The sequence below is a fragment of the Metschnikowia bicuspidata genome (assembly GCF_001664035.1).
Source record: "Metschnikowia bicuspidata var. bicuspidata NRRL YB-4993 chromosome Unknown METBIscaffold_4, whole genome shotgun sequence".
Classification (NCBI taxonomy): Eukaryota; Fungi; Ascomycota; class Pichiomycetes; order Serinales; family Metschnikowiaceae; genus Metschnikowia; species Metschnikowia bicuspidata.
In genome coordinates, this window is record NW_017387734.1 from 1,871,667 (window position 1) to 1,890,852 (window position 19,186).

The 19,186-nt window shown below is 53.9% G+C and overlaps 8 protein-coding genes across 8 annotated transcripts; 2 read left to right on the forward strand and 6 right to left on the reverse strand.

Annotated features, from left to right (window-relative positions):
• On the reverse strand, positions 1-494 carry CCS1 (copper chaperone; the record flags this gene model as incomplete). Its single annotated transcript, XM_018856127.1, has 1 exon — positions 1-494. A coding segment is annotated over one exon (494 nt), but the record flags the coding sequence as incomplete, so codon positions are not given.
• Positions 495-2,229: 1,735 nt separating this feature from the next.
• On the reverse strand, positions 2,230-2,825 carry METBIDRAFT_206066 (uncharacterized protein). Its single transcript, XM_018854989.1, has one exon. The coding sequence runs from the start codon at positions 2,674-2,676 to the stop codon at positions 2,302-2,304; it is 375 nt and encodes a 124-aa protein (XP_018711332.1). The 5' UTR covers positions 2,677-2,825; the 3' UTR covers positions 2,230-2,301.
• Positions 2,826-2,974: 149 nt separating this feature from the next.
• METBIDRAFT_79074 (CCR4-NOT core subunit) lies at positions 2,975-3,877 on the forward strand (the record flags this gene model as incomplete). Its single annotated transcript, XM_018858996.1, has 1 exon — positions 2,975-3,877. The coding sequence occupies one exon, from the start codon at positions 2,975-2,977 to the stop codon at positions 3,875-3,877; it is 903 nt and encodes a 300-aa protein (XP_018711333.1).
• A 673-nt stretch (positions 3,878-4,550) lies between these two features.
• On the reverse strand, positions 4,551-5,042 carry METBIDRAFT_206069 (uncharacterized protein). Its single transcript, XM_018854990.1, has one exon. It carries the CDS (start codon positions 4,869-4,871, stop codon positions 4,617-4,619), a length of 255 nt encoding a protein of 84 aa, XP_018711334.1. The 5' UTR covers positions 4,872-5,042; the 3' UTR covers positions 4,551-4,616.
• A 170-nt stretch (positions 5,043-5,212) lies between these two features.
• METBIDRAFT_12746 (uncharacterized protein) lies at positions 5,213-6,958 on the forward strand (the record flags this gene model as incomplete). The annotated part of the gene is made up of 1 exon (XM_018854263.1): positions 5,213-6,958. The coding sequence occupies one exon, from the start codon at positions 5,213-5,215 to the stop codon at positions 6,956-6,958; it is 1,746 nt and encodes a 581-aa protein (XP_018711335.1).
• A 70-nt stretch (positions 6,959-7,028) lies between these two features.
• Positions 7,029-8,363, reverse strand: ENP1 (snoRNA-binding rRNA-processing protein; the record flags this gene model as incomplete). Its single annotated transcript, XM_018857719.1, has 1 exon — positions 7,029-8,363. The coding sequence occupies one exon, from the start codon at positions 8,361-8,363 to the stop codon at positions 7,029-7,031; it is 1,335 nt and encodes a 444-aa protein (XP_018711336.1).
• A 124-nt stretch (positions 8,364-8,487) lies between these two features.
• On the reverse strand, positions 8,488-10,920 carry PLC1 (phosphatidylinositol phospholipase C; the record flags this gene model as incomplete). The annotated part of the gene is made up of 1 exon (XM_018857774.1): positions 8,488-10,920. The coding sequence occupies one exon, from the start codon at positions 10,918-10,920 to the stop codon at positions 8,488-8,490; it is 2,433 nt and encodes an 810-aa protein (XP_018711337.1).
• Positions 10,921-16,089: 5,169 nt separating this feature from the next.
• HIS7 (imidazoleglycerol-phosphate synthase) lies at positions 16,090-17,835 on the reverse strand (the record flags this gene model as incomplete). Its single annotated transcript, XM_018857760.1, has 1 exon — positions 16,090-17,835. The coding sequence occupies one exon, from the start codon at positions 17,833-17,835 to the stop codon at positions 16,090-16,092; it is 1,746 nt and encodes a 581-aa protein (XP_018711338.1).
• Between the last annotated feature and the right edge of the window lie 1,351 nt (positions 17,836-19,186).

A 19,186-nucleotide genomic window follows, 5' to 3' on the forward strand; every position in this document is an offset into this window, starting at 1 on the left:
ATGGAGTGCACCGTGGACTCTGCGCTAGAAGGCTGGTTGACCTCCACGGCCGAAAAGGCGTGGAAAAGACTGCCCGTGGATTCGGCGCCGCGGCTCAAGTTGCCCAGGGCCCGGATCTGCGGGTAGTACACGCCCTGCGCTAGGCCGTTCACGGTCAAGTCCACGTAGATATGCTGGTCGCTGACGGCCACGATGCGTGCCAAGCCCTTGACGGGATGTTCCCTGTCGCTTTCATCAAAGGTCTCTAGAATACACACTGCCGCCGAGTTTGGTTTGCCTGTGCCGCGGATGATGGCGTCCTTGCCGGTTTCCTGGATGGCCTTGACTATGGCGGATGGCGAGACCTGGCCGACGGCGGTGACGGTCTCGGTTTTCAAGTCGGCCTTGAATCCGTGGAGGGGCAATTGGCGGAGCGCCGCCTCCACGGACTCCACACACGCCTGGCACTCCATGGGGACGTTGAAGACGGTTTCGAAAGTCTGGTCCGAGGTCATGGTGGTCGAGGCGAGGCAAGAGAGGATATGTTTTGGGTGGATCTGTTTGAGTAGATCTGTTTGAGTAGATCTGCTTTGAGTGAATTAGTTTTGAGTAGAACTGTTTGACTGGATCTGGTATGAGTCGATTTGCTCCAAGTATATCTGTTTGGGTGGATCTGTGTTGAGTAGACTTATGTAGGTTTGGGTATGTCGGTTTTGAGTGGATCTGCTTTGAACAGACTTGCTGTGAATAACTGCTTCAGATATGGTTCAGAAACTCGGCAAAAAAAGACCAGGTATGGATATCGCATAGAGACCTGGGTGGGCTGGTGGCTTACGTTATATGCTCTTGGGTTAATGCAGTCCGAGTGTTTATTTCCAAGATCACGGAAAAGCGGCTGGGTTTGGTTTGAGGAGTTTGGCACGGAAATGCCAGGGTGGGCTGTGTTAATCGACGGCAGACTTTCATGCTTCTGCGGCGCCAGGAATGACTGACGAGTGAGTATGGTGGATTGGGCCGACGGTTCGTTTCTTTGGTCGCCCCGTTTAGTTTTTTTTGGGCCAATAAAGAGGAATAGAAAGAAATAAAAAGAGGAGTAAACAGCAGGTACAAACAAGACCAATTAAGAAGACCGACGAAGAAAATCAATAGAGAAGGCCAATTAAGAAGACCAAATAAGAAGACCAAAAGAGAAGGCCAATAGAGAAAACCAATCAAGAAAGCCAATTAAGAAGGCCAATAGAGAAAACCAATTAAGAAAGCCAATTAAGAAGACCAATAGAGAAGGCCAATTAAGAAGACCGACGAAGAAAACCAATAGAGAAGGCCAATCAAGAAGACCAATAAACAAGACCAATTCAGAAAGCCAATGACCAAAACAAACGTCGCTGCCTTCTCAAATAATGTATGGCCACAGGCCCTCAGAAGAACATTTCCTATGGGACCATGAAGTTTAGCTAATACTATCCAAGTGGTTGGCACTGGTTATGGGCAGAAGTCTTTTTACATCCTCCGTGAATTCGTGCCCGCACCTTATCACCTGAGCGAATGTTGCGATCTATCATAGATGATTTCCTTTTAGTTTTTGGTAAGTGGCGGGATTTTACATCCCTTAGTGACACCCATTTCCATATTTTTCAAGAAAATGCAAGACCAATAAACAATTAAATGCGTAGTGTAAATACAAAATATGAATTGATTTTATGTTGTGCGACTATACATCACGGAAATGCTGGGAATTGCAAATACGAGCGTCTCTCGTACTGTTTTTTATATGTGCTTTCTTAACCCGTCAAAGGTTAGTAAAGGGAGCTGGCAGATATAGGGTAAGTCCAAGGAAACCGGCAGCTAAAAAGAGTGTATGGTTTATGTATTGATTAACTAGCCTTTTCAATGGTGGGGCAATTGGACCACGTCACAGCCATATTCATGGAGATTGTACTGCTATGCGTCAGGATGAATAATGACTTGTATCATACACTTCAGGATCATGGACACTCATACTATATATACTTCAGGATCATGAAACTTGGACTTTGGCCGAGATTCTTACTATTCGCACATCAAGGTCAATTAAAATTTATACTATTATACTTCAGGATCATGAAGCCTTGGACTTCGGCCGAGTTCTCTACTATTCGCACATCAACGTCAATCAAAGCTTACATTCGACATACTTGATGAGAATGGAGACGCGCACCCTAGTGAAGATTCGTGGTGCTCATACATCAAGGTCAATAAACACATATATTATATATACTCACGGAAATAGAGACTGCACCTCAGTGAATATTTCTACTGCTCACACGCCAGGATCAATAAACATCAACACTGGCCTCTGCATTGGGCAGCATTTGTAGCGCGCGGCGGGGCGGCGGCACCAATTTGCGCAGGCCCAATTTCCCTGGGTTCGAGGGGCCACACGCTGGGCGTACCTTGTTCTTCCTGCTTGTTTTCACCAAAACGGACGTCACTGCTTGCTGCATTCCGAAGTCCCGAATGAGCGTTTTGCCGTCTGTTTGTGTATTTTTTCCCAAGGGTCGTCTGAGCAGCGTCGCAATCAATTGCGGCGCCGGGAGCCCGTCTCTCCAATTCACCAAGAACACGAGCACGAGCACAGCAGCACCCAAGCAAACAAAAAAGAAGCAAAAAGACAAAAAGAACCAAAACCGAAACCCGCCCAAAACATACCCAAAACATACCCAAACCCTACCCAAAACAAACCCAAACCCTACCCAAAACAAACAAAACAAGCCCCCAATAAGAGCCCCGCCTGGCCAAGACGGGCTCGGGCCCCAGGCCTCTGCGGCCGCACACCCGTGCACCCGCGCACCCAGCAACACGTTTTCGCCAACCCCAAGACTCCTCCCAGCACCCAGTTAGCCCAGCGTGAAACACCTGTGCCACGCCACAAACGCCTCTGTTCCGGCCCGTGCCCCATACGTCTCTGCAGCCTGCACACACCCCGCCAGCCTGCCCTTTTCGCCCGCCCCCCAACATGCCGCTAGCACCCCCGCAGCCGCCCAGCAGGGCGCTCGCAGATAAGCAGATCTTCCAGTGGCTTTCGGAGTTGGTGTCCGGCAACAACCGCGAGCGCGCGTTGCTCGAGCTCGGCAAGAAGCGCGAGCAGTACGACGACTTGGCGTTGGTGCTCTGGAACTCGTTTGGCGTGATGAGCGTGCTCCTCGAGGAAATCATCGCCGTGTACCCGTTCTTGAACCCGCCCGTGTTGACGGCGTCCGTGTCCAACCGCGTGTGCAACGCGCTCGCGTTGCTCCAGTGCGTGGCGTCCAACAAGCAGACGCGCGGGCTCTTTTTGAACGCCAACTTGCCGCTTTACTTGTACCCGTTCTTGCTGACCAACGCGCGGCAGCGCTCGTTCGAGTACTTGCGGCTCACCAGCTTGGGCGTGATCGGCGCGCTCGTCAAGAACGACACGCCGGAGGTCATCAACTTCCTCTTGGCCACGGAGATCGTGCCGTTGTGCTTGAACATCATGGAGATCTCGCTGGAGCTCTCCAAAACGGTGGCCATCTTCATCTTGCAGAAGATCCTCTTGGACGACCAGGGCTTGCTGTACATCTGCACCACCTACGAGCGTTTCCACACCGTGGCCCTGGTGCTCTCGAAGATGATCGAGCAGTTGGGCGTGGCGGCGCAGAACGCGCCGCGGCAGCCCGCGGACCCGGCCGCGGGCCCGCCGCCCAGCAGCTCGGGGCGGCTTTTGAAGCACGTGGTGCGCTGCTACATGCGGCTCTCGGACAACTTGGAGGCGCGCAAGGCCTTGTCGACGATCTTGCCGGACCCGTTGCGCGACGGCACGTTTGCCAAGATCTTGCAGGACGACGCGGCCACCAAGCGCTGCTTGGCGCAGCTCTTGCTGAACATCCGCGACCAGTAGCGGCTGTGGTGCCGAGGAGCGCGTGGGGTGGTGCCGTGCCCAGGCCTCGTGAGTGGGAGGGGAGTCCACAGCTCGGGTGTTGTCTGATTTCTCAGTCGGTTGTCATTGTCTGATGTCATTGTCTGACTTCACAGTCTGATTTCACAGTCTGATCTATTTTCAAGAGTGTGTGGCCACGGTTTGGTGCCACAGTGGGCTCTCAATACCTCAGCCAAAGGCACCTTTCCATGTCCTTCAGATTCAAACTCGGCGCCTGGCTAGGTCCTTTTGCCCATCACCTCCAACTCCCAGAGCTCTCCAAAGTCTCCCCGTACTTGGTTGCATCTGGACGCGCAGTTGAATCTACATGGTGAAGGCTGCGGCTTGCGTGTGCGTCTCGGACCCAACTCCGCACCACCCCGGTGCGGCCTCTTCACTCAGACCAGCAAAGGCGGCAGGCAACTGGTGGAACCGGCCGGCTCAGGACTGTTTCTGGCTTGCCACGCAAGTATTGAGCTTTCCGCCTGCAATCCAGGGTGCAAGAGCTCCGTGGAGATCCGGACAGCCCCGCACCTGGCGGCCTCGCATGGCCCACAGATGGCCCTTGCAAACGCCAAAAAGCCACTAGAAAATGGCAGAAGAGCGCCTGCTCAGGGCTCCTGATCCCTCGTGGATCGTGTATACTAATATGAATTTAGCACTATGAATCACGGCACCGCGACGCCATGCCAAGCCACCAAACAACCTGCTTTCGGCTCGCCTACGGCGAATGGCGCCATGCCGCATAAAGCTTTCTATTGTCTCCGCCCTCAGCCAGGCCTAGCTTGCCTACAAGCGACTCGCCAAGCGACAGTGCACTTGTAGACCGGCCACGCGAACAACAAGAGAAAAGAGAAAACAGAATACAGGGCAAAACAAAATACTGGCCAGAGGAACCAAAGGAAACGACACCACAGAGAACACGGCCTAAAACGCAAACAAAAGAAAATACAACGAGAAAGACAAAAACAGACATCGGAACAAACAAAAAGAGACGTCGGAGCAAACACAAAACAAACACCGAAACAGACAAAAAATAACTCTGGCAAATCAGAAACTACACCCCGGCCCGCAACGCCCCAGGGCCCATGCTATCGAAACGGGCCATGCAGAACGAAGCGTGTTCCATCGTGGATTCTTTCCTGCACGTGGCGCGCGGCCAGCCCATATATCTGCACCGATGGGCTCGGACCACTTTGCATTGGTTTTCCATCTTGGCTTCAGCACCTCCGTCTTCCTCTTTATCCCGGCTTGCAATCACTCAGCTATTGATAAACAAACGCCCAAAAACGCCGTGTGGCTTCTCCCCCAAATTCCATGTCCTCGCCCGATCCAAGAGGCCTCCAATTCACGCACCTGAACGCCCAGCGGCGGGCTTCTGTGGTCTATGGATCCGTCGGCAAACAGGGCCTTTTTGTGCCGAGCGACTTCATCTCGCCGGGTCACGTGGCTCCGGATCCAGAGGCCCCCTTTGACGCTGCGTCCGCCGACGAGAGCACGTCCTTGCTAGCTGCCGACGAAGGCGCGTTCTACCGCCGCAAACTGGCCGTTCTGGCCGAGCTTATCGAGCAGGAACGCGAGCTTTTGCAGGCCAGCAATCTCCCCACCGGCAGCGACGACGCGGCGGTGGCCGCCAACTTCGAGGAGGCCGTTTTCGCGCACAAAATCCACGAAACGACCAAGTATTTGGAGATGGTGCTGCTCGTGCGGCTGTCGGTGCCGTTGATCGTCACGTTTCTCTTGCAGAACTCGCTCTCGACCGTGTCTGTGTTCAGTGTGGGCCACCTAGGCGCCGTGGAGCTCGCCGCGGTGTCGATGGGGTCCATGACCGCCAATATCACGGGCTACGCCACGATCCAGGGAATCGCCACGGCCTTGGACACGCTCTGCCCGCAGGCGTTCGGTGCACAGAAGTACCACATGGTGGGCGACTACATGCAGAAGTGCATAGCGTTGATCTGCGTGGTCATGCTCCCGATGGTCGTGGTGTGGACGTTTTTCGGCTACGAGTTGATTGTGCTTTTGCTTCCGGACAAGAAGACCGCGCGCTTGGCCGCAGACTATTTGTTCTACATCGGGCCGGGTATGCCGGCGTACGTGATGTTCGAGTGCGGCAAGCGCTTCTTGCAGGCGCAAGGCGTGTATCACGTGTCCACGTATGTGTTGTTGTTTGCTGCGCCCACGAACCTCGTCATGAACTTGCTTTTCGTCAAGCACTTCGGCTACTTGGGCGCGCCCATCGCGGTGGCCATCAACTACTGGCTCATGTTCGCGGGCTTGCTTGTGATGACGGTGTTCTTCGTGTCCGCCGAGCAAACGCCGCAGATAATCCACCCGTTGCAGTGCTGGAACGGCTTCAGCTTCCAGAAAGCGTTTCTGGGCTGGAGCAAGTTGATCTACTTGGCGGTGCCCGGCTGGATCATGCTCGAGGCCGAGTTCTTGGCCTTTGAGATCTTGACCTTGATGGCCTCGTACATCGGCACCTTGGAGTTGGCCGCGCAGTCCGTGGGCTCCACCATGGCCTCCTTGACGTACCAGGTTCCGTTTGCCATTGGCATTGCGTCGTCCACGCGGATCGCCAACTACTTGGGCGCAGGCTTGGGCAGCTCGGCCCGAACGACCACGGTGGTGGCGTTGATGTTCGGGCTCTTCGTGTCCGTACTCAATTTCCTTGCCTTGTGCATCTTCCAAACGCAGATTGCTGCGTTGTTCACCAACGACGAGAACGTCATCGCCATCATCCACCAGATCATGTGGCTCGTGGCGCTCATGCAGATCTCGGACGCCATGAACGCGAACTCCGCGGGCTGTTTGCGCGGCCAGGGCCAGACCAAGATCGGCGGCATAGTCAACTTGGTCTCCTACTACCTCGTGGGCATCCCGTTGTCGGTGTACTTGTCGTTTTACTCGCCTTGGAAGGGCTCGCTCCACGGCTTGTGGATCGGCACCACCGTGGCCTTGACCATCATCGGCAGCGTCCAGAGCTACTACGCGTTGTTTGCTGATTTCGGCCAGTTGTGCGAGGACGCCCGGCTCCGCACGCTGGAGGTGCCCTTCCACTGAGACGAGGCTCCTCCCACTCGCTTTGAAGCATTCACACCTATTCATAATATACAACTGTCTAGAAGTCTCCTTAAAACGCCTCTTCCATAGTGGCTTCCTTGGCCTGCGGCGCATCCATTCTGGGCACTCCCGAGAGAAGCTCGCGGCGGATCTCGGGGCCGATGGCGTGATGGAACCTCTGTCTGACGGTTTCCAACAAGAAGTCTCTCTGGTCATCGGTGATGTCGTTCTTGTAGCGCTGGGCAAAGGCCAAGAAGGCCTTGTGCCACACCACAGGCAAATCCGTCATGCTGGCGTCGTTACCGTCGGACATCTCGGCCTGCGCCGCGTTTCTGAAGCGCATGAAGTAGAACACGAGCTCGTCCAAAGTTTGGTACGGCAACGCGTACTTCTTCTCGATCAAGACGCGGATGAACACCGTCGACGCCGGCCTGAACTCCCGCTGCACCAACTGAGCCAACGCGACGGACGAGTGCAACACAGGCACAGACACCTTGGCCAACACCGAGGCGACGATCGTGGCCTCTCTGACCGTGCAGTGCCCGTCGACCAAAGGGAGCAAGAAGCCCTTGAAAAACGCGCCAGGCTTGTAGAGGGATTTCTTGATGGCGCGGTAGAGATGGTAGTCTAGACTGTGGGTCTCGCTGTCCTCGATGGACACGCGGAACTTCTCCAACAAGACGTTCTCGACGAACTTCTGGGCCTGGTTGGCCTGCAAGTTCGACACGAAGAGCTTGGTGGCCTCGTAGGTGGCGTGCGAGCTCCAGCTCTGGGGGTTGGTCACGTACAACACGTCCTCCCAGTTCTTCAAGGTGGGCAAGACCTTGAACAACTTGGGGAGCTTGCCGTGCTTGTAGGTGGCCAAGATGGAGCCGATTTTCTCGTACGCGGCAATGACCTTGGGGGGCAACTTCACGGCGTTCTGCTGCTGCTCGCTGGCCGGCTGGTGGGGGCCCTTGCTCAGCTCCTTCTCCTGGATCTTGGCGAGGATCTTGTCGGCCAAGTTGACGGTCGGCGCGCCCGTGCCGAAGTACTTGTCGAAGAGCTCCTGGTCCTTCTCGTCGACCGCGATTTCCTCCTCCTCGTAGAACTCTCCCTCGAGGTCCGAGTACTCCTCGCTGTCGGAGTCGTCTTGGTCGTCCAACGCGGCGGAGGCGGCAAACACGGGCGCGGCGCTTTCTTCCACGACCATTTCCTCGCGGTCCATTTCCTCCTGCTGCTCCTTGGCGAGCTGCAAGATTTTTCTCGAGGTAGCCGCGTCGAGATAGCCCTCCTCGGGCAGCTCTCTGGCGGCCCGCTTGGCGCCGCGGGGCTGTTCGCGGAGCCGGCCGCCTGAGGACGTGATGTCTTTGTGCAACGGGTTGTGGCGGATTCTGTCCTTGGCGTCGGGTGCGGATTTTCCCATGGTGGCGGCGGGTCGGAGGTGTTTATTCGGTGGCCCTGCTGGAACCGGGCGTGGTTTTTCAGGGCCCGATGCGCCCCATCGCATGCCCCGGGGCCGCGGCGCGGCCTGCACCCAGCGGCGGCGCTCACGCGGGCCCGTACAGGATGTAGACGAACAACGACGAGTACTCCAACGTCTCGCCGCACAAGTCTTTGAGCGGGAGGTGCCTGTAGCCCTGCTTGAGGTCGAAGAGGTGGGTCACCAGCAAGGCGATTTCCTTCGGGCTCTCGACCGCGTGGCGCGCCGCGGACGTGTGGATTGTAAGCCGTAGGAACACGAGCTCGGTGGCCGCGCGGAGCCGGCCGGAGAAGCGCAGGTTCCACGTCGGGTTGAAGCCGTTGTCCGGCACCACGGGCGTGGCGCCGGGCGCCAGGTCGGGGGCCCAGTCGAGCGCGGCCGCGCCCACGAGCTCGACGGTGACGAACGGGCACACGGAGGCCGCGGCGGGCGGCTTCGGGAGCTGCTGGGCGCCGAGGACGTCGATGCGGAAGCGCACGTGCACGTCGGGCGGCGGGCGGCGCATGGACGCCTTCATGGGCGGGCGGCGGAGGGCGGGCGGCTTCAACACGTAGCCGCGGCCCGGCGCCGTGGCGAAGAACGCCTCGTTGAGCTGCTGGCCCAGGTCGTAGGTCTGCCAGTTGGTGGCCACCATCTGCACGCCGTGGGCCCAGTACGCGGGCGGCAGCAAGTTGGACGAGCGGAGGCGCGTCTTGGCGGGGTACACGCGCATCAAGAAGCGGCGGTTGTGCTTGTCGAGCGCCGCGGTCTTGGCGGGGTCGCGAAGCATGGCGTTGGCGGCGGTCTCGCTGAGCGAAAAGCAGTGGTTGTAGGTCTTCAGCTCCGGGAGCGAGAAGTTGCGGAACTTGAGGCCCTGGCAGTACACGGCCAAGTCGCTGAGGCGCGCGCAGACCTTGCCGGCGGGCCGGCGGCGGATTTTGAAGCGCGAGCCGGGCGCCCGCTCGCCGTCGCTGACGGAGGTATGGGTGGCGGACGACGTGTGGGTGGCGGACGACGTGGCGAAGCGCCCGTGCTCGTCCACGGCGCCCGCGAACGCGCTGGTTTTCTTGACCTTGACGAGCACGCGGTGGCGCAAGGCGGCCGGGCTCGGGAGCACGCCGCGCGAGTCGAGCGGCCGCAGCACCAAGGCGGCGCCGAACACGTCCTCCAAGATCTGCGCCACGAGCTCCTGCGCCCGGGGGCAGCAGTGCACCTCGAGGCTCAAGATGAGCGGGAACGGCGACGCCTGGAACGCGAAGCGGCGCACGGTGGCGAGCACGTTGGAGAGCAGGATGCCCGAGGTGAACGTGCGGCCGTGGTTGACGATGGGCTCCGCACCCGCGTCCGCCGGGTTGTTCCACACGTCGATCTCGAGGCACCGGCACCCGCGCTGGAGCGCCCGCACGTAGCCCTCCACGGACGAGCCGCCCGCCACCTGGCGGCCCGTGAGGTACGTGTTGTGCGACAGGAGAATGAAGTACTCGTTGAGCGGCTGCGCGTAGTAGTCCGCGCGCAAGTACTGCTGCCGGGACGCGGCGCACTGCGGCAGCTTGAGGTACGCGGCAAACGCGTCCACGGACCAGGCGGCGGCCGGCCCGGCGAACCGGCGGAACGTGGCGGCAAGCGCGTCCCGGTCCGGTGGCTCGTGCTGCGTGGCCGTGGCAAAGCGGCAGAACGCGTCGAGGCCCAAGGTGTGCCCGGCGCCCACGAGCCCGGCGTACACGCGGGCAATGTCGTCGCGCCGCGTGAGGAGCTCCACGAAGCGCTTGAAGTCGGCGAAGCCCATGTGCTGCGCCGGCGCCGGCGTCACGTGCGCGAAGAGCGCCTGGAGCCGGGCCTCGTGCACGTTGATGCCGAGCCGCTGGCAGTAGCGGAGCACCTCGGCGAACGTGAGCAGCTGCTTGGCGGCGCGGCCCGCGTGCTCGGCCTTGCCGCTGAGGAGGCTGCGCTTGACCGCGTCCAAGTCCTTGAGGTCCACGAGGAAGTCTGCGGCGAGCCGGTCTTTGATGCTCTTGAACTTGCCCACCGTGTGGAGGAGCCGCTTGGCGTCGTGCGCGGAGTCGGCCACGAGGTGCAAGAGCTTGGTTTTGTTCTTGCGGTGGTCGAAGAACGCGATGGACACCCAGCGCCGCTCCGCGTCCTTGGCGAAGCCGAGCTCCCGGCGGTAGTGGCTGGCGAGCTGCCGCGGCGTGATGCTGCGGATGTCGTCCACGTGGAAGCTGTGCGTCGAGTTCTTGGACACCTGCCGGTACACGAACTGGAAGCTGGCGGGCTCCACCCACAACCGGATTTTCTTCTTCAGCTTGGGCGACACCTTGAGCAACACAAGGCCCGGGCTGACGAGCGCCGCGGGCACGTCGAAGGGCTCCATGTGCTCGGGCGTGTCGGAGAGCGTTTCGTCGGGGGAGGCGCTGTTTTCGTGGGCGGCGTCGGTGGTTTTGTCGGGACCGGTGGTTTTGTCGGGACCGGCGTTGTTTTTGTTCAAACTGACATTGCTTTGGTCAGAACCGGCACCGTTCATGTCGAGTCCGGCGTTGTTCATGTCGAGTCCGGCGTTTTTCATGTCGAGTCCGGCGTCGGTTTTGTCCAAACCGGCCTTTTGTCGGCCAGAACCGGCATTGTTCTTGTTCAAACCACCATCGCCTTCATCCAAACCCGCACAGCTCTCATGCAAACCAGCACCGCTTTTGTTCAAGCCGGCGTGGTCCTGGTCAAAACCAGCGTTGTCCTCGTCCAAACCAGCGTTGATTTTGCCCGTCCCGGCATTCGTTCCGTCCAAACCAGCTCCGTTTCCATCCAAACCAGCTCCGTTCTCCAACCCAACCCCTTTCTCGTCCAAACCGGCACCGTTCTGGTCCGCCGGGCCCAGCGGTTCCAGACCGCCCAGTGCCCCGCCGCCGGGCGTGATTGCCGTGGCCGGGGCCGCCGCCAGCGACGCTCGAGGCCGCCGTTCGGCCTGTGTCTGGGCATGTAGGGCGAGCGCACCTATTCCACACGATATGCTTTCCGCTGCGTGCAGTTCCAAAACGGCCGTTTGTGCCGCCGCGGGCTTGTCGCCCGGGTTGCTGTGTGGGCCAGGCACATGTTCCATTGCTGTGGCGTGGATTTTGCCTTGCTACATGAAATTTCGTGCTTTTAGGCAGACGGTCCTGCAACTGGCGGCGATGGCAGGGCACGTCTGGTCTGATGCGCGCGCCATGAATCGCGGGGAATGGAGGGGGAGTTCCAGTGGGCGGATATATTTCTCCAGAATATTTCTCCAGTATATTTCTCCAGCGGGCGGGTATAATTAAGCTGATGGAAATAATAGCTAGCTTGCCAGACATGTATATTTTTTGGCTCAGACGGCTTACTATACAAAGTGGCTTGTCGGTGTAGAATTGCGCAGATGGTTTAGTGCGATGGCTGATTAATTAGCTGCTTGGTGTGCTAAGATGGTCTGCTGGGACGGCCCATATCTCAGACGGCTTGTATACCAAGACGAAATATACAGATGTTTTATTCCACTTGCGTTTCCTTTACATCTTCATGTTTCAGATTGACGACCCGCCTTTTTATCTTCTTTCAAAATAAGTCATCGCTTGCAAGCCCAGAAGGTATGCTGAGATTTCCCTTTTTATTTTTTTGGTTTGTGTGCTGAGATAGTTAGTTGTGGAGCTGGTAATTGAGGTTGCGGGGTGGGGCCATGGGATGTTGGAATAAGAAATATTCCTAATAGCTTGAAAGACTCACCAGTGGAGCGCGTTCTCGTCCGAAATGGCAATTCTTCATTGTTGATGAATGAGGCATGCACCCGAGTATGCCATCAAGAGAATTTGCTGCAGATGGGCTTGATAGACATGTAATTTCTGAGAGAATAATATCCGTCACTCCAGCATGTAATCAATTGGCCTGCCTAAACATTTGGAAATTCCCCAGGCTTACATATACTGGCCTCCATTCATAGACACTTTCGGTGTGCTACAGCCACCGTCCAGAGCCACAATGCAAGATCTGAAACACATTTCCAAACACTTTGGTCAACCCAGTAGTTACCAGCTCCAGATGATTCCATAATTGTAGAGAGTATTGGAAAAGCATACAAATATTGATATTCATAACGAAACTGCTCAAAGTGGAAAGAAAGCCTTGTCGCTTCCTCGATGCATTTCCCATATTGGACAATATTCTGTTGTTCTCAAAAAATCCGGAATGAACTATTCTCCCTTATCTGCCGGTCTTAACAGCCCCCAGAAATCCTATTGCTGACATAAAAACTGACCACTTGCCACTAGTCGAATATGCTCTGCCATCCAGGATCTCAAGAAGGAACACAGCGATAAAATGGCTGCATGATTGTACTCGAAATCAAACCAAATGTTTGTTGGACTGTATAAGGATGCTTTCGGTGAGTATACAAAGCTATCTTTCATGCAAAGAAGCTACTTTGTTTCAGAAGAAATGAAGAGCTTCGTACTTCAACTTGAAGCTCATCTGTCTAGAAAAATTAGCAATATTTTCGACACCAGGTGACAGCTAGTAGCACAACATCCAAAAGAGGAAAGGAGACTAATCCGGACTCCATTTTATGTAAGAAGTTTACATATGTGTAAGTGTCGCTGATGATAAGCAGTAAGCTGCTAAAAGAACAAGCTGCGAATAATTGGGTTCATGCTCAAAACTGTTTCTTAGATGCCAGATGTGGCTTGCTTTCGTATGGTGGCCAAACGTCGTAGCCCCTACAAGAATTGCGCTTAAGCTTGATAAGTGAGTCGCCTCTTAGGTATGTTGAGACCTTGCAAGTATCAAAATGAGTCTATTTTCTTCAGTCGCTGATTTTGAATTTTTATTCCATAATCGGTCTCTATCGCTGGCTCGACATCAATGATATTGAGCGCATATGGGGATTGGTCGCAAGCCTTTGGTATTATTTTGTTAGCAGTGTTATTGAGGCAGAATGTCTGGGATTGAGTTCATTGAAAGCATTCTGTAGCTACCTGAAACAAGAGCCGCGATAAACTAAATAGTCATGGCGAAACAATTCCTCCGCACAGTCATGAATGCAAAGATCGCATACTATTGAGTAAATTGGACATATTAATTCCCAAAAAGCCCTGTTGGATTCAACAATTGGAGTTTTTGAGGAATCAATAGCCCTGAATTCAAAGATTCACCAATTTATGTTTGTTGCATTTATAGATATTTATGGTTTTCTAGTTTGACCTATGGAATGATCTGTTACTTTACGTTTTTGCAAATTATCGACGCAATATTATGGATGCGCAACCACTTTCAGACGGAGAGCTCGTGGGTGCAAAGTTTGATAACTTCTGACGAGAAGTTCTGTTCCCGCAAATCAAACACACAAATTCGATTGTCCACATAAACTTCGAATCAAGAATTCTGGATCAGCTTTTATTTGGACAGGTTACTTCATACACTTCGGCCATGATCGTATATATTGCAAATTATAACGAAGATTGTAAGCTTAATCAAAAGAACAAAAAAAGATTCTCTCTCATAGAAAGACTAAGTAATGATGCGACTAATTAATTGAGAAATTTGCAGGTTGAAAGAATTAATAGAATTCAACGAATATGTGATAACCTTGTGAAAACACCTTGCAGATATTGCAGTTTTAGACGCAAAAAGCTTGAAACTAAGCATATATGAAAAACAATATTACTGGATGCGAACATCAATACAGAAAAAGTTGTGTTGAATATGAAAGCTCAAGATAGTAATTGGAAGAATATATAATTTAAATGAGCGTAAGAATTCATGTAGATATTTGGAGAATGAAGAAGCTATCTTGAACCATAGACTCCACGTTAATACTCGTCAGTGAAATCCTGCAGAAATGCGTTTGTTCAAATAAAGTTTGAACGTGTGAAAATTGTATTGAAAAATATACTGAGGCCCTGTTTCTAAGACTGAGGCTCGTTTAGCGTTTAAAGGAAATTCTTCATTTTCAGGTTTTCAATCCTCTCCTCTCATAAACCAAGTCCGTCTTTGGGCTTTGAGACCAACATATAAGTCGACTGAACTTTAAATTAGTGTTATTACCCCAGAAACATACTAAATAATTTCCCAGAATAGAGCTAATTCTGAAGATAATAGACTGCTGAGATTTATCTTTTAGTCGCATGTCAAGTATTTAAGCTTCCGAACCAGATTCGCATACATCGTGAGACTGATCTTTTTGGTTACGTAAAACTCTTTTCTCCTCACAGAAGAGACAATTTGACTTGAGAACAGAACGACACATAAGAAAATTGATTTATGTGACCAAGGCTCATTACTTGCTTTCGTGAAGATAGCTTTTTTTAGAATCTGCTGTCTATCTTATCCTAGAATTATGGAGAATAATCACGCAAGCTATTGCTTTAGAAGCAGAATACTGTTCGACAGTAAAAAAACAGCAATAAATATTTATAAATGTGGCTCACAGTAGTACTCGACATATCTCAGTCTGGTTTGGTAATTAACCATCCAGAGAAAACATCTTTTGCACGCAAATCGGAGAAAAAAGAAGATGCACTATCTCTGTAAAGTATTTGAGGTGTGTCAAAGAAAAAATATGAAAGGCTGCAGTGATTTCTATGCCATACGAGGTTTGAATTTACAGATGACTGGAGGCAAAAAGGGTCTTAGAAGGAAATTCTGTTTTCCCGTACAAGTGCAAGATCCGGGAAGTATTGCACCCAATTATTGCTGGAACCTCGACCTTAAAAGAAGCTTCAAAACTGAGCTTCGATTATGCGGTATTTCGGTTCAGAGATGAAAGGCTCGTTAATTCCAAAGATAGTCTGTACACGGTAAAGCACAGACAAAGCAGTTTATCTCTTAATGGGAGGTCAAAACAAGGCTTGGTGCATTCAAAACTGTGAATGTCTGCCATTATACGAGAGCGATTTCCTTAAAAGAAAGTGAAATTTTTTCTACTATGAGGCTATTACTAATTGTTGTGAATTCGCCTAGACTCAGCGTTTCTATCCTCAAAATACTTCGACTAGGGCGCTGACAGATACTTGACAAAAGGTGATGCAGTGTGGCTGTTGAATTCCTTTGCATGTTGCTTGTAACAGAGCGGGGCACGTAAGGACCATTGTGGAGTCCCAAACTGAAGCAAATGCAGAGGTCGGACTAAAAATGGGGAAAACCAAAAAGCCAAATTCTGGCTTCTTTTGGCTGGGCTGCACACTTCGGGCTTCACCATCAAACACAACAAGACCTTGCTCTAAGAAGTGAATTTGGTGAATAGAGCGTTTGCTGTTTAAATGGCCCAAGTTTGTCAACCGTGAAGGTCTCAAGAAATCTCACGAGCACATGTTCCTGCCAGATGGGTGACAGTTTGTTCATGTACGGGAAGCGCAAAGTTCTGGGAACACACGGTTCAGCTCTTTTCTCAAGCTGGAGAATATTGGGGAAGAAGCCCGTCCGCTGTTCGAGGTGATCTCAGTCAATGAAGACATTTCAAAAGGTGCACCAACAGATCACATGGACTCAGTCAATGTGACTGTTCACCGGAGCAGGCCAGAACAAGCCCGGGCAAGACCCCAGCCAAAGCACCCAGCCAGACACGCCCCTTCCCCGTGCCCTCTTCCACGCCCCAGCGGCAGCGTCGTGGCCAAGAACACCGCCAAACAAGCGGTCTACAAAGCAAGCCTCCCATTCGGTCCCTTGTCGTCTATAAATACCCGGGCGCACATCAAAGGTCCACGCCCACATCCAAGCGCACGTTCATGCCCTGGTCACGCAAATACAGCTTAACGGCATTCACCTCGTACTCGCCGCGGTGGAACATGCCCGCGCCAAGCGCCGCGTCGATGCCGCAGTCCATCTCAAACACCTCCTGGAAGTGCTCGGGCTTGCCGGCGCCCGAGGACGCAATCACCGGGATGGACACGTTCAGCTTGACCTGCCGCAAGAGCTCGAGGTTGTAGCCGTTGTTGGAGCCGTCGTAGTCAATCAGATTCAACAAGATCTCACCCGCCCCCAAGTCCTCGCAGGCCTGGCAGAGCTCGAGCGCGCCCAAGTCGTGGAACCGGCGGCCGCCCTGGCTGCTCACCTGGTAGTAGCAGTACTTCTCGCCGTTGGGCCCGTAGTTGGCCGGGTCGGAGATGGCAAGCACGGCCATGCGCGTCGCGTCCGGCGACGCCACGTACACGCGCTTCGGGTCGACGGAAATCACCACGGCCTGGTTGCCGAAACACGCGGAGATGGTCTCGATGGCAGACGTGCCGGTCTTCTGCTTGCCGCTGGCGTAGTAGGCCTCGGCAATGGCCACGGCCTCGGAGCCGATGCTGACCTTGTCGGCGCCGGAGCGGAAGTACAAGTCCGCGACCTTCACGGCCGGGAACGCCTCGCCGGTGGTCGGGTCCGTCATGTCCTTGATGCCGCCGCCCACGGTGAGCGGCACGAAGATGTTCTCCGCCGCCTTGCGCAACACCTCGAGCATGGGCAAGTCGCGGATGGGCGAGTTGCGGAACGACGTGATGTTGAGGAACGTGACCTCGTCCGCGCCCTGGCGGTAGTAGCGCGTGGCCAACTCCACGGGCTTGCCGAGGTTGCGCACCAGGCCCTCGCCGTCGCCGCCCGCCTCGCGCACGTTGTACTGGTCGCCCTTGGTGACCACCAAGTCGCCGTTGTCATTGGCACGCACGTCCAAGCACGCGATGATGCGGCGCGAGAGCCCCGCGTCGCGCGTGTTGGTGGCCCGCGCGTCGCCGGCGGCTATGCGCTCGTTTTGCAAGAACGCCCGGAGCACGCGGAGCCCGGCCACGCCGGATTTCTCCGGGTGGAACTGCGTGGCAAAGAGCCCCTTGTGGGCCACGGCCGCCACGAACTCCTCGGCGCCGTACTGGGCCACGCAGAAGTCCCAGCCGTGTTCTTGTGCGTGTGCCATGGCCGCGCGGTCCTGCTGGGTCCGGAGAATGGCCGCGTACGAGTGCACGAAGTAGTACTTGTCCTGCTGCGAGATGCCGTAGAACCGGTCCAGGGGCGCCAAGGCACGCGTGCCTGCAAACGCGGTGTTGACGGAGTTCCAGCCAATGTGCGGCACGGCCTTCACCTGGCGCTTGTGCACAAACAGCGGGTCGTTCTTGTCGAACTTGTGGAGGTCCCAGTCGAGGAGCTCCAACCCGGCCACGGCCGGGCTCTCCTCGGACGAGCGGAAAAACGCCTGGAGGCCCACGCAGATGCCCATGATGCGCCGGCCGCTGTCGATGTATTTGCGGATGGGCTCGGCAAGATGGCGCTCGTTGATCTGCCGGACAAAATGGCCATAGTTGCCGACGCCGGGGAAGACCAAGCGCGAAATGTCGGCGTTGGCCCGGTCGAAGTCCGCCGCGTCGCGGATGTACGCAATGTCGTAGTCGCCCACGTGCTTGATGGCGTTGGTGAGCGACTGTAGGTTGCCGCTTTTGACGTCGATGATGTGCACTAGTTGAGGCATGTTGAGTTGGTTGAAGACGGCTGCGAAGATATGGCCTGTGCTTTATATCGCGAAAATCTGCCGTGGGCAAGCGCGGGCAGATGACTCAAGCGGCGCGTGTGTGCAGGAGCCGCCCCATCTCGACTGGTCGCGGCACGTGCGCCGCGTCACGTGCCGCGCTGCCATTGCCGGGCGTTGGGGCGGTGGGCCGCCGGCGTTGGCCGTTTTCGGGCAATCTTGCCTAATGCTGGCCCTTTTCGGGAAATCTTGCCTAATGCTGGCCGCCTTGGGTGTGCGTGTGGTCTATGTGCAATATGTATAGTGCCGCGCGTAGCCCTCGGCTCCACTGATGGTGATGACTGATGGTGATGATTGTTGGTAATGACTGTAAGAACTGTTATTAAAAACTGTTGTAATGACTGTTGGTACAAACTGTTAAAACAGCGGGTAATAAATGATGGTAATGCCTGATGGTAATAACTGTTGGTATTGACTGTTGGTAAGTATTTGCTGGAGATTGACTGTTGTTAATGACTGTTCGTACTAATTCTTGGTAATAACTGTTGGTAACATGTGTTGGAGATGACTGATGCTAATAATTTAACGTAAAAATTGATGGTAATAATCATTGGTAATGATTGTTGATATTAACTGTTGATATTAATTGTTGATAATAACTGTTGGTAATGACTGTTGGTAACTGATGGTGATGACTGTTGGTCCCTGTTTGCTGGTAATCCGGTAAGCGTTTGCTGGAGATTGACTGATGGTAATAAGTGCTGGTGATTGACTGATGGTAATAAGTGCTGGTGATTGACTGATGGTAATAATTGTTAGTAGTGACTAATGGTAATAGCTGTTGCTAAGTGTTTGATGGTAGAGACTGGTGCTAATAATTTTTGGTGGTTACTGTTGATAAGTATTTGCTGGAAATTCACTGCTGGTAACGATTGTTGGTTATGACTGTTGGTTAGTGCTTGCTGGAAATTCACTGCGGGTAATAATGGTTGGTGATGACCGTTGGTAATAACTGCTGGTAATAACTGTTGGTAAGTATTTGATGGGTAATAGTTGTTAGTGATAACTGTTGGTGATAACTCTGATAGTGATCACTGATGGTAATGACTGTTGGTGACGATTGATCGTAAAAATTGGTGGTGATAAGTGATGGTAATAACTGTTGGTAATAATTGTTGGTGACGATTGATCGTAAAAATTGGTGGTGATAACTGGTGGTAATGACTGTTGGTAATAATTGTTGGTAATGACTGTTGGTAATGACTGTTGGTAATGACTAATGATAATAACTGTTAATAATAACGGTTATTAGAAACTGTTGGTGTTGACTGATGGTGACGATTGATCGTAAAAT